At 41.0% G+C, this 13,688-nt stretch overlaps 1 protein-coding gene across 1 annotated transcript in view; it reads left to right on the top strand.

Annotated features, from left to right (window-relative positions):
- The window catches only part of FAM47E (family with sequence similarity 47 member E), a 33,047-nt gene that overhangs the window by 10,805 nt on the left and 8,554 nt on the right, over positions 1-13,688 (top strand). Inside the window, exons 4-6 of the mRNA XM_043556403.1 lie at positions 2,387-2,537; positions 5,570-5,752; positions 11,587-11,742. Of these exons, the coding sequence (XP_043412338.1) occupies positions 2,387-2,537; positions 5,570-5,752; positions 11,587-11,742 (490 nt within the window). The remainder of the gene's footprint in view (positions 1-2,386; positions 2,538-5,569; positions 5,753-11,586; positions 11,743-13,688) is intronic.

Raw genomic sequence — 13,688 nt, 5'->3', positions numbered from 1 at the left:
AGCTACAGTACTACTGTCACTGTATTCCAAGATACCATCAGCTCTTGCCTGGATGATTGAAATAGTTTCTAGCTAGTCTCATGGCTTCCGGAGTTAACCCCACTCCCTGCCCCAGTCTATTTTTCACACAATAGTTAAAATGATTCTTTCAGCCTCATTCCTGTGCTCAAACTTCTCCAGTTAAGGTACAGCATAGGGAATGGAGTCAATGGTATTGTAATAGCATTGCACGGTGACAGCTGAGGTGAGCGCAGCATAACATACAGACATGTCAAATCACCGTGTTGTGTACTTGAAACTAATAAGACATTGTGTATCAACTGTACTTCAATTTAAAAAAATTTAGTGCAGGATATATATGATGACAACAAATGCTATGTTTCTGTTTGCCTGATTAACAAAAATTCTCCAGTTGCTTACTCGTTCAGATTAAAACCCAGAGTCCTACAGTTGCCTCTAAGATCCCTATGATCATGCCCCCTGTGACCTCTCAGGCCTCACTGTCTGCTACTCTGTCCTTTAATCCTGCCCCTCCAACCACACTGGCCTCTTTGCTGTTCCTCATCCACACTTAGCATGCTCATTCCTTGGAGCCTTTGCACCCGCTTTTCTTTTCTGCCTGGTGTCTGCATAGTTTGATATCTGCATGGCTTGATTAATTTCTTCTTTTGGGTCTCTGTTCAACTATCACTTTGGTAGCAAGGATTTCTCTGTACAAATTAAAAGCCCCCGTCCTCACTCTCCATCCCTCCTGTCTTGTTTTATTTTTCTTTATATCACTTGTAATCACCTGGCATATGTTTACCTCTTTCCTACCTGTCTCTCCCTAATCAATTGCAAATTATGTGAGGACAGGGCCTAAGCTTTATTTACAGCTAAACTCTAATGCCTAGGACAGTGCCTAGTACATAGTTGGTGTTTAGTAAATACTTGTTGAATGAGTGGATGGATGAATTAATATTTAGGTGCTGTGAAAAGAAGGTACATGTTGCCAGGAATGAAATGTGGGTTCTGGGGAAAGCCTATGTGAATGCTTTCCTGAGGAAGGGACATGTGTGTTGAAACATAAGGGGGGGATGAGGAAATGCAGAAGGCGTTGCAGTCAGATGGTACAACGTGTACAAAGGGTCCGTGGCTGAAGGCAGCATGATGAATTCATGCAACTGAGAGAAGGCCACTACGGCTGGAGCTCAGAGAGTGAGGGAGGATGGCACAATTCCAGAAGAATCTGGAGATACAGGCAAGGACAAGGCCATGAAGAGCCTTGGAAACTGAGTTAAGACTTAGGTCTTCATTGGAAGAGTCACAAGAAGCTACTGAACACAAAAACTTGTACCTGAATGTTCAGAGCAGCACCATGCCCAATAGTCCAAAGGGGCAGCAACTCGGGTGCCCGTCAACTGATGATAGATAAACAAAATGAAGTCTAACAATGGAATCTTAGCCATAAAAAGGGATAAAGTCCTGATACATGTCATAGCATGTACACACCTTGAAATGTTATGCTAAGTGAAGGAAACCAGACACAAAATACCATATAGTATAAGGTTCTATTCAGATAAATTGTCCAGAATAGGCAAACCCTTAGAGGTGGAATGTAGATTTCTGGTTTTCAGGAGCAGAGAGAATGGGGGAAATGAAGAATGACTGTCAATGCTTACAAGCTTCTTTCTGGGTGATCAAGATGTTCCAGAATGAGATCATGGTATCGGTGGCATAACTTTGTAAATATATGAAAGCCACTGAATTGTATATTTTGAAACGGTAAGTATTATAGTATGGAAATTATAACTCAATCTAAAAAAAGAAACTATCGAGAGGTTTAATTGAGGGTGAAGGGTAGCAGCATTTGGTACGGCCAGATTTATATTTTGAAATGACTGTTTTAGCTGCAGTACAGAGATGAATTAGCGGTTGGGGGTTCAGGCCCCAAGAGAAGATCGGAGACACCAGTGAGGAGCACTGCAACAGTCCAGAGAAAGAGACAGAGTTAAAACCTACGAGATTTATTAATGGGCTGGATTTTAGGGACAAGAGAGAGAGAAGTCAAGGATATCTCCTGGCTTTGGCTGTCTCCAAGCACAGTAATTTGGGCTTTTACCTGGCACATGTCTTCATAAATGGCACTCATAGTTTCAAAAAATCAACTTATAATGGTAAAATGCTGCATACATTTTAATTATTATAACTAATCATGATATACTTGCCTTTATGATACTGATAATGAGGATGTGGTTTTTGGAAAATTAACGTAGACCTAGTGAGCTTGTGAGAGACTGTTTGAAATGCTTGCATTATGATCTTCTTTCCTCAAGATAGTGTTTGAAATCTATTTGGATTCATGGTGTCTCATGTTGCGATTCTTTGGTGATCTCACTGTCCTCAGTCCCAAGAAGACTCCTGGGTCGCATCCAGGTCAATGGCTTTTTAAAGAAAAGAAGCCAAGTGAAACAGATTTGCTACACCAAGATGGTCCTCTTCTTCATGAAAATGTACGCAAAGGAGTTAGTGACTTCTGCAACTGGGCTACTTCTTTTGTAAGTTAGTAGTAGGATTTACAACCTACTTTTATTTTTTTTTAAATTTTTTAATGTTTATTTTTGAGACGGAGAGAGACAGAGCATGAACGGGGGAGGGTCAGAGAGAGAGGGAGACACAGAATCCGAAGCAGGCTCCAGGCTCCGAGCTGTCAGCACAGAGCCCGACACAGGGCTCGACTCACGGACTGTGAGATCATGACTTGAGCCAAAGTCGGATGCTCAACCAACTGAGCCACCCAGGCGCCCCTCAACCTACTGTTATTTTTTAAGTTTAATTATTTATTTTGAGAGAGAGAGAGAGAGAGAGAGAGAGAGAGAGAAAGAGAGAGAGAGAGCACTTGAGTCTGGGAGGTGCAGAAAGAGAAGGAGAGAGAATCCCAAGCAGGCTCTACACTGTCAGCATGGAGCCCGATGCAGGGCTTGAACTCACCAACCCATGAGATCATGACCTGAGCCAAAATCATGAGTCTGATGCTTAACAGCCTGAGACACCCAGACACCTGCTTACAGCCTACTTTTTATTTTTTTTCTTCAACGTTTTTTTTTTTGTTTGTTTGTTTGTTTGTTTTTGTTTTGTTTTTTTTTGTTTTTTTTTGGGACAGAGAGAGACAGAGCATGAACGGGGGAGGGGCAGAGAGAGAGGGAGACACAGAATCGGAAACAGGCTCCAGGCTCCGAGCCATCAGCCCAGAGCCTGACGCGGGGCTCGAACTCACAGACCGCGAGATCGTGACCTGGCTGAAGTCGGACGCTTAACCGACTGCGCCACCTAGGCGCCCCCAGCCTACTTTTTAAAGTCAAGCTCACGGGACGTCTGGGTGGCTCAGTTAGTTAAGTGTCTGACTTCGGCTCAGATCATGATCTCACGATTCGTGAGTTCGAGCCCCGCGTCGGGCTCTGTGCTGACAGCTCAGAGCCTGGAACCTGCTTCAGATTCTGTGTTCCGTCTCTCTCTGCCCCTCTGTCGCTTGCTGTCTGTCTCTCAAAAATAAACATTAAAGTCAAGCTCAGAGTTACTATTACTAAAAAACAGTGTTCACATATGATAAATAATCAAAGTCATAAAGGAATCTTTATGACTCTGTCACCATTTGTAATAGAAATGTGTCCTGTAGATGATGTTTCTGGAAAGTTTGCAAACTTGCAGCCTATTCAAATGTTTATTGTTTATATGCCACATTGCTGTTGTTTCTTTCTTTCTTTTTAGTGGCTCGCTTTCTTTGCCATCTTTATTGAGATATAACTGACATATAACATGTAAGTTTAAGGTGTACAATGTGATAATTTTACACACACACACACATATTGCAAAATAATTGCCACAACAGGGTTAGTTAACACATCCATCACCTCATATAATTACCTTTTTTTGAGTGCAGTGAGAACATTTAAGATCTACTCTCTTGGTAACTTTCAAGTCTAAATACAATATTGTCAATTATAGTCACCACGCTGTAACTTAGATTCCCAGAACTACTCATCTTATAACTGAAAGTTTGTATACTTTGGCTAATAACTATTCATTTCCCCTACTCTGTTGTTTCATATCTTTATTTTCTATTTCAATGTCTTTCTTTCTTTCTGTCCTTCACTCCTTCTTCAACTCGTTTTTCTCAGTTATATTTAAGTACTTGGGCAGTTATGCTTAACTACAACCTTCACAAAAGGTATTTCTGACATAAATGGATTTTTGACTTAGTTATTAAAGTCTTTTCTTTCCCTCCTTCTAAGAACCTACTTATTGGGTTGTGTTCCTGAGTCCCTGTAGATACAGATTCCTTAGGTTTTTACTGGATTTAAGGCCTTCTAGGATTTGCAATCTTCCTTCCCTTTTTTAGAACATTAATCAGTTTTAGTCAGTGTATTATTTAGGACTATTTCATTGGCAGGTGACTGAAATATAGTTCAGACTGGATTAAGGTAGAAAGGGAACCATCCAGGGAGTTTCAGGTATAGCTGGATCTAGGTGCTAAAACGTTGTTAGGCGTTCTCTCTGTCTCTTGGCTGCTCTCCTCTATCTGAATCCATTTATCTTATTTCAGTTTCAGGTGTACAACATAGTGATTTGCCAGTTCTATACATTTGGCTATGTTCATCACAAGTGTAGTTACCATCTGTCACCATAAAATGCTATTACAATACTACTGATTATATTCCTATATTGTACCTTTTATCCCCATGACTTATTCCTTCCATAACTAGAAAGCTGTACTTCCCAGTCCCCTTCACCCATTTCGCCTATTCCCCACACCCTCCCTCTGACAACCACCAATTTGTTCTCTATTTATGGGTCTCTTTCTGTTTTCTCGTTTGTTTGTTCATTTGTGTTGCTTTTTAGATTCCACACATAGGTGAAATCATACGTCTTTCTCTGTTTGTCTCAATTCATTTGGCACAATACCTTCTGGATCCATTGATGTTGTCACCAATGGCAAGATCTCATTCTTTTGTATGGCTGAGTACTATTTCAGTGTGTGTGTGTGTGTGTGTGTGTGTGTGTGTGTCTGTCACATCTTCTTTATGCACTCAGAAGTCTGCTTATGATTAAATCGACTGAATTTTTCTCAGCTCAGGGACTCATGCTGGCTGGTGCTAGTTGTCTCTTTTTTTTATTTATTAAACAAATTTTTTTTTAACATTTATTTATTTTTGAGACAGAGAGAGACAGAGCATGAACAGGGGAGGGGCAGAGAGAGAGGGAGACACAGAATCTGAAACAGGCTGCAGGCTCTGAGCTGTCAGCACAGAGCCCGATGCGGGGCTCGAACTCACGAATCATGAGATCATGACCTGAGCTGAAGTCGGACGCTTAACCGACCAAGCCACCCAGGAGCCCCCTAAGTTGTCTCTTAATGCACTGACAAAGCCCTCCGGAGCCCCAGAAGTTCTTGTCTCTGGTAAATGCTGACTGAGCATTTTCTACCTCTCTTTCAAGATACCTCTTCTCTAGCCATAGTCAAATGCCTCCCTTAGATTAAAGAAGAATTTCACCATTTGTCCTTGATTCATGCAATGTGATATTCTTCCAGGGAAGTTCAAACATTGATGAAGAGTTCATCCTGAAACAGTTTGACATTGACTACTGGAGCAAACCAAGCCATGATGTGCTCCACACAATGAGACTCAACCAGGTTCCTCTGGAGGTAAAGAAACTGCGGGAGCCACGATTTTTCCAGAAACTAGACTATGAGCAGAAACACCGGAAACTGCAGGTAATTGCCAATGAGGAGAAGTCTAAAAATCAAGAAAACTCAGTTGAATTAAAACCTTAAATGTTCTTGATTTCTGGTACTTCAGCAGGGCATTGGCTTTTTTGAGTAGGATTCTTGAAATTTTTTTTTTGGTGTTTAATAAATATTTGTTAAATCAATGAATATTTAATATATATAATAAAGCCATTTATACAAACAAGGCATGCCATTCAGCATTATTGTTAATAACTGAATAATCATTGTTATTTCTATGTGTTTATAGGTTGACATCCTCTCTCTTGTTGTGTTTTATATGTTGAAATCCTAACAGTTGATGGGAATATATATGAATGTTTACTAATCCAAGAGTTGAATGCTGCCATTAATGATCATGAAAGTTGTTTATTCTGTGTAAAGAATTCTTGAATTTTGGGGAGAGTCTTAATGACCACAAACCATTACTCTTGACCACATGTTGCCTGATTATTAACAAATGGCTCAGTTCTTCAATACCTCTTGCTGGTGAAGATAAAAGGAAACAGAGGAGAAAAAACATTCTGTGTTCCTAAGGGAAGAAGTATGGACTCTTAAGTTCTTTTCTAGTTTTCTACACAATGTACAGCTGCAAATGCATATACACATGTATCAAATTGTATCAGTGCAACAACAGATTTAAGTAGCTAAGTGGTGGTGGGGGTGGTGGTGAGAGTGGAGAAGCTCCTTTCTCTGAATGAGAAAGGAGAATATAATCTCCAATTATATATTATCTCCAAAGAATATATTATCTCCAATTTCCCTCTGTCTTTTACATGTAATCTTTGATGCTGTATTTCTAATGTATAAACATATTAACGTTGTCCTTTATAGTTGAATACAGTCAGCTGACCTGTTTTTACAAAGGTGATGTTTTCCATCCTTGGTTCTCTTGTATAAGGTTTATGAAAACTATGCATTCCAGCACTAATAGCACTTTAAATTTCCCATTTCCCCCTCATCTTTCTATTTTTTTTTTGAGAGAGAGAGAGAGAGAGAGGAGAGAGAGAGAGCATGAGCACAAACAGGAGAGGGGCAGAGAGAGAGAGAGAGAGAGAGAGAGAGAGAGAGAATCCTGAGCAGTCCAAAGCACTGACAGTGTGGAGTCAGATGAGGGGCTTGAACTCATGAATCATGAGATCATGACCTGAGCCAGAACCAAGAGCTGGACACTTAACCAACTGCACCACCCAGGCACCCACCCCCAACCTCATCTTTCTAAAAGGTAAAATGCAAAGTGATGCTGGACAGGCAAATCATGTCCATCACACCTGAGGTCTGAACCACAGCTTGTCCTGAATCTGTGCTGAATCAAATTGCTCAATTCCCTGTATGTACAATAGTTGCACAACCACGGCTCTATAAACCGTGGTGGTTATTGCCAAAATTGAACTTTTGACTGGCAGGCAGAGGGTTACTATGTAAAAGTTCAAATACGTTTCCATATGGTATCACTTTCCTTCCACCTGGAGGGCCTCCTTTAACACTGCTTCTAGTGTCAATCTGCTGGTGATTGAACCCTTCAGCTTTTGTGTGTCTGAAAATATCCTTATTCTGCCTTCCTTCTGAAAGATGTTTTTGTGGGTATAGAATGCTCGGTTCACAGTTTTTTATTTTTATTTTTTTTGGTACTTTATTTTTATTTTTTGTCTTGGTTGTATTGTTTCTGGTGAGAAACCTGATGCCCTCCTTGTCTTTGTCTTTCTGGATGTGTGTTCTTCTGTGGCGACTTTAAAGATGTTCTCTTTGTCACTGGTGGTGGGTGATGTGATTATTATATACACCTTGGTATACATTTCTTGTGCTTGGGGTTTGTTGAACCTCTTTGATCCATGGGTTTATAGTTTTCATCAAATTTGGAGACATCTTGACCATTATTCCTTCAAACATTTTTTTGTCTCAGCCCCTCCCCTGCCCCATCCAAGGACTCCAATTACGTGTAATTAGGCTGCATGGAGTGGTCTCCCAACTCAGCTGCTCTGTGAAGCTTTTCTTTTTCTGTTCAGTTTTGATTCTTCTTTTCTTCTGTTGCTACTGCTGTCTTTAAACGTTCTAATCTGTTCTTTCTGCAATGTCTAATCAGCCGCTGATCCTGTCTAGTGTGTTTTTCATCTCATACATTATAATTTTCATTTCAAGAAATTTGACTTGAGTGTTTAAAAAACCATTTCCACGTCTCTCCTTAATCTTACACATGGGGAATGCAGTTATAATAACTGTTTTTGATCTTGTTTGCCACTTCTAACATCTGCATCCGTTCTATGTGAGTTGCCATGAATTGATTTATCTCTTCGTTGTGGATCATGTTTTCTTGCCTCTCTGTATGCCTGGTGATTTTTTAGTAGATGCCAGACATTGTGGATTTTACCTTATTTGGGCAGGGTATTTTTATTATAAACTTGAGTTTTGCTCTGGGATGTAGTTAAAGTTATTTGGAAAAGTTTGATCCTTTTGGGTCTTGGCTTTTAAAATTTGTTAGGAAGGGTTGAAGTGATGTTCAGTCCGTAGCTAATTCTCTACAACTGCGGGAAGACCCTTCAGTCTCTTCTACCCAGTGTCCTGTGAATCTTTAGGTTTCTCAGAAGGGAACAGGCACTGTTCCTGGCTCTGTGTACATGCTGGGCACTGTTTCTTCTAATCCTTTTGGTTGGTTCTGTCCCTGTGCTCAGGTTGTTTCCTCCCCTACATGTGCTGAGGGAGACCCTCTACAAACCTCTGGAGTTCCCTCTCTATGCAGTTCTCACATTCTGTTCCTCTGCTGCAAAATGTAACCGCCTTGGTCTGCACTCTCAATTCTGTCTCCTCAACTCTGAGCATCTGTCTGTGCGGTGGCCTGGAAAGTCGCTCAACACAGTGAGCTGGGACAATTGTGGGACTTACCTTGTTTGTTTCTTGTCTGTCAGGGATCCCTGTCCTTGCTCTTTGATGTCTGGTGTCTTATAAGCTTTTACATTTATATTCATATTTATATTTATTCCTGTTTTCTGGTAGTTGCACGTGGAGGGGTAAATCTGGTCCCTCTCAGAAGTGGAAATCCCCATGTTTTTTTTTTTTTTTTTTTTTTACCCCACATACTCTCAGGCCTGTTACACTCCTCTTTCGTCTTTAAAACTCTGAGCTTTCCCACTACCTTACTTTTGCTCACAGTATTCTCTGTCTGAAGTGCCCCTCTTTCACGTCCACCTTCTTATATCTTCCTTTAGACACAGGTCATATGCCAGCTTTTCTATGGAGATTTTTCAGGTTGACATTACTTTATTCTTACTTCTGATCTCTCACAGCAGTCTGTGCCTCTATTCCGCATCTCCCTTTGCCCCGGATGTTAATCCACCCATTTGTCTGTACAATCCTTCAACAAACATTTCTGGGTATCCACTGCCGTGTGCCGAGAAGTGCTGGGGACAAACGAAGCTGACATGAAGGCCTGTTTCCTGCACTTAAGGAGCTTACAGCTTAGTTGGGTCAACAGGCAAATGATGAACTGTCATGGCATGCGGTCATGGTTCATAGAAGACATGGGAAGAAGTAATCAATTCCACCAAGCATGGGCTGAGGGGGGGATTCAGGTAAAGCCTCCCAGAAGAAATCACGTTTGTGCTGAGTCTTGAATGATTACCAGTCACCCAACAGTATAACATATTTCAGAACTCAGATCTGTACTATAGATTTCATCCCCTCCTTTTAATTTTTTTCTTCTCTCTCCTTCCTGCCTTCCGTTTATTCAGTGATTCTCAATTGAGGGTGATTTTGCCCCCCTTCCCACCTGGGGTTATTTGGCCATGTCTGCAGATGATATTTTTCGTTGTCACAATATGGGGGAGGCAGTGCTACTGGCATCTACTGAGGAGAGATCAGAGAGGCTGCTAAAGTTCCTACAATGCACAGGACAGCCCTCTCCCCAACCCCCCCAACAAAGGACTATCCAGCTCAAAGTGTCAATGATGCCAAACTTGAGCAACCCAATTTTCATTCAACAAATAATGGGGTGCCTGGGTGGCTCAGTCAGGCGTCTGATTTAGCTAAGATCATGATCTCATGGTTCATGAATTCAAGCCCCGGGTCAGGCTCTGTGTTGACAGCTCGGAGCCTGGAGCCTGCTTCAGAATCTGTGACTCCCCGCTCCCCCCTCCCCCCATCTCTGTCTCCTCCCCAGCTCATGCTCTGTCTCTGTCTCTCAAAAAATAAATAAACGTTAAAAAAAATTAAAAAAAACACAAATATTTGTTGAGCACCTATTATGTCATAAGTTTTGCTCTAGATGCCCAGGGGGTTGTATCTGGGAACAATCTCTGAGGCTTACATTTTAAAAGATGAGAGGTGAGACAAGCAATGAGAAGAATATATAGCATATGAAATGATGATCTGTACTGTGAAAGAGAAATGACACAGGGAAGGGAGACAAGGAGTGTTGTGAGGTGGTTGCAATTTTTCAACAGTATGCTTGAAACAGAGGGATCAAAGTTCTGAATCCAGCTCTGAGAAGGGATTTCCCCTCCCTCTGCACTGTCCTGTCCTCTCTGCTTCAGAAAGACAATCTGACCTGACTCTAGAATGACCCACACATTGTGCCTCAGGTTTTTTACATTTTTAAAAAATGTTTATTTATTTTTGAGAGAGAGAGAGAGGCAGAGTATGAGCGGAGGAGGAGCAGAGAGGGAGACACAGAATCCGAAGCAGGCTCCAGGCTCTGAGCTGTCAGCACGGAGCCTGATGCGGCGCTTGAACTCACAGACCGCGAGATCATGACCTGAGCTGAAGTTGGATGCTTAACCGACTGAGCCACCCAGGCGCCCCTCTGCCTCAGGTTTAAATGTGAGTGAGAATAGAGAGGAGCAGAATCTTGGTGGTTTCATATTTGCCTTGCTGAAGAGTCAGACCCCTTTTTGTTATGAGACATTGTGGGTATTACATCTACACTGTCAGGCTATGATCCAACAGATCTCTTTACATCCTTCCTGCACTACTGAGGAACGGGAGAAAGAAAGGAATGACATCTATTCTCCCTTCTCTTTCTCTCTTTCAATCAGAGGCAAGAGATTGGTGTTAGATAGCAATTTTGTTATTGTTGTTGCTGTTGTTGGATAGCATTTTGATTAAAAGTAGTATAGCATTTATAAGGTTAAGCACAGTGCTGGGCTCATAGTAAGTCTATAACTCATTATTTTGGTTGACTAAGTATTGTTTAAGGTCATTATCCCTTCAGTGAAATATGTGATTTTTATATGATTTCTAGCTGCTTTACATAACTTTCTCCTTTAATGTTTCCTACAACCCTATGGATGGATACTATTGTCTCCATTGTGCAGATGAAAAATTAACTAATTTGCCCACAGACTCACAGCTACTAAGTAGGGGAGGCTGGATTTAAACCCGGGTTTGTCTAAATGCAAAGGCCATGCTTAACCATTACATTATTTTCTCAATTATGAAACTTTCATGATACCTTTGTAAGTCAAAGCATACAGAAACTTCATAAAATACTTTGGCAAGGATCAATCATAAGCTAAATATGAATGCTACTGCTTTGAGGGCACCTGAGTGGCTCAGTCCATTAAGCGTCTGATTCTTGATTTCTGCTCAGGTCATGATCTCATGATTTATGAGATCGAGCCCCATGTCAGGCTTTGTGCTGACAGCAAGGAGCCTGCTTGGGATTCTCTCTCTCCCTCTTTTTGCCTCCACCCCCCACCCCCGCTCTTTCTCTCTCAAACTAAATAAACTTAAAAAAATCCTACTGCTTTCATAAGCTAAATCTTAGACTTACTAAAGTGACAAACATAAAAAAAACCTAATGAAATTGGGAATTATGTTATTTTCTGTAGAACTCTTATAAACCAAAGTATGTGAAGATGAAGTATGGAGCCTGGTACCTGAACACCAAGTTGTGGAAAAAGCAAAGAGCAGACGAACCTTTGGTTGACCCTAAGGTCTCATGTAAAGCTCAAGATGAGAATTTTAAAAAGGAGCTGCAGGAACGGGTACGTGTATGTCCTGAGATTTGATCATCTGATTACCATCTCATGGTGAAGTTAAAGTTCTGGGTGGAACAGAGGTTCCAGAAGGTCTTACTGCTTGCGTATTGAACTCGGCAATGAGAAAGCCAAGCCATTCTATGAGGTTACACATATACACATTGTATGTGTAGTAAGTAAGACTTGAAATCTCCTGGCTTTATGGTAGACACAATGTCTCAAAAGATGGGGCAACCATTCATCATATTCCTAGCATTCTTGGAACAATGGATTCTATGGATAAATTGGCTGTTCAAAGGGTGGTGTGACCTGGTAGGACCACCCCAGTACTCAGAGTGGATATAACGTCATGGGTTCTCTTTGAGTAAATACATGTGAAGCTGGTTTTTTTTGTCAGCAATGGGTGCCTGTTAAAGAGTTCAAAAATAGATGCAAAACTTTTGTTTTAAGGTGTCTATAAGTTCTATTTTTAGAAATATATTCTTAAAGACTAATTCTTAAAGGCGTAAGGAATTTTGCAAAATTATTCCATTTTGATGGTGAACATGAGTAAAGATGTTTGCCACAACGGTGACAGTCAGTTCATGAAAAAGAAGTAATGTTTAAATTTTGGAAATTCAGTTATATATTACAGTAAAAGATTGTTTACCAGGCAGCTTAGACATAGGGAGGAGTCAAAACAACAGGATTGTTCTCTAATGATTTTTAGAAATCACACTTTTGTACTTCCTGAAGATTGAATTTCCCTATTAACTTTAGTTGGTGCCACTTGACTATAGCATCCCAATTCACAAGACACAGGAGTGACAGGATGTTGGGAGGGGACAGTCACTATGAGGACTTGGCTATCTTGCTGGGAACACATGACTTTGGTATGTTCTTGACAGAGTTCATTTGGAAGGTGAAATGGTTTTAAAGAACTGAATTACAATAACATAAACTTATCCATCCAATTTTCAAATTCAAATAAATGAAAGGTAAAACCAAAAAGATGTGTGAATGCCCCAAAGATGTTGGGACTGCATCAAATCTTTTCGGATTATCATGTCCTTTGAAGTTTAAGTCAACCAAGTGAATTTACAGGTGTGATTGGCTCTAGTCAATGACTCGTGAATTGGGCAGCATCTTACCTAACAAATAGAAGGGTGCTCCAAAGAGCTGTATAAAATGGAAGGCTTTTATAGGCAGAAATGGGCTGGGTCAAGGAAATTATCAGCAAAAGAAAAGATTGTTCTGGCAAGGTCTCCTTTCTAAGGTGGAAGCACGGGGTCCTATGCAGAGTACATCACTAGTGCTGATCTGGAAATCCCAGACTAATGGGTTTAAAATTCCGCTCCTGGGGGAGGCTGAAACTGCAATTAGATTAGGTATTAAATCTTGGTGGCACTTAATGTAAGTGACTCCGTTTCCTTCTTTTTCTTTTTAAGTTTATTTATTTATTTTGAGAAGGAGAGAGAGAGAGAGAGAGCACAAGTGAGCAGGGAGGGGAGGGGCAGGGAGAGAGGGAGAGAGAGAATCCCACGCTCTGTCAGTGCAGAGCCCAAAGCAGGGCTCAGTCTCACAAATGGTGAGATCGTGACCTGAGCCAAGATCAAGAGTGGGACGTTTGAGCCACCAAGACACCCCTCCATTTGTTTCTTTTTAACAATGCCCTTCCTTTTCATGAAACTGTCAGCCAAACTGAGAGGTGTGATCAAAATATAAGGTATTAGTGCCAATCTCAGCTAGTGCTCTGTAGTTCTCAAAGCTTTTGTGGATCCTGTTTTTTTCATGAATCTCTGTGGCATTTACAGGTCATGACTCGAGGCTCACAATTTTTTAGCCAGTCATTCTCTTTGTCCCTTTTTTGATGTTCCAGCCTTAAGGAGATCATTTGCTTGGTGATTAGCAGCTATAAACATGCATTTCGAGATTTTGAGAGACTGGAACACACCAGGGGGATTGTTATGAAA

This window comes from Prionailurus bengalensis, chromosome B1 (genome assembly GCF_016509475.1).
Source record: "Prionailurus bengalensis isolate Pbe53 chromosome B1, Fcat_Pben_1.1_paternal_pri, whole genome shotgun sequence".
In the NCBI taxonomy this organism is placed as follows: domain Eukaryota; kingdom Metazoa; phylum Chordata; class Mammalia; order Carnivora; family Felidae; genus Prionailurus; species Prionailurus bengalensis.
Note: the sequence above shows the minus strand (reverse complement) of the source record. Positions and strands in the feature narration are given on the sequence as shown.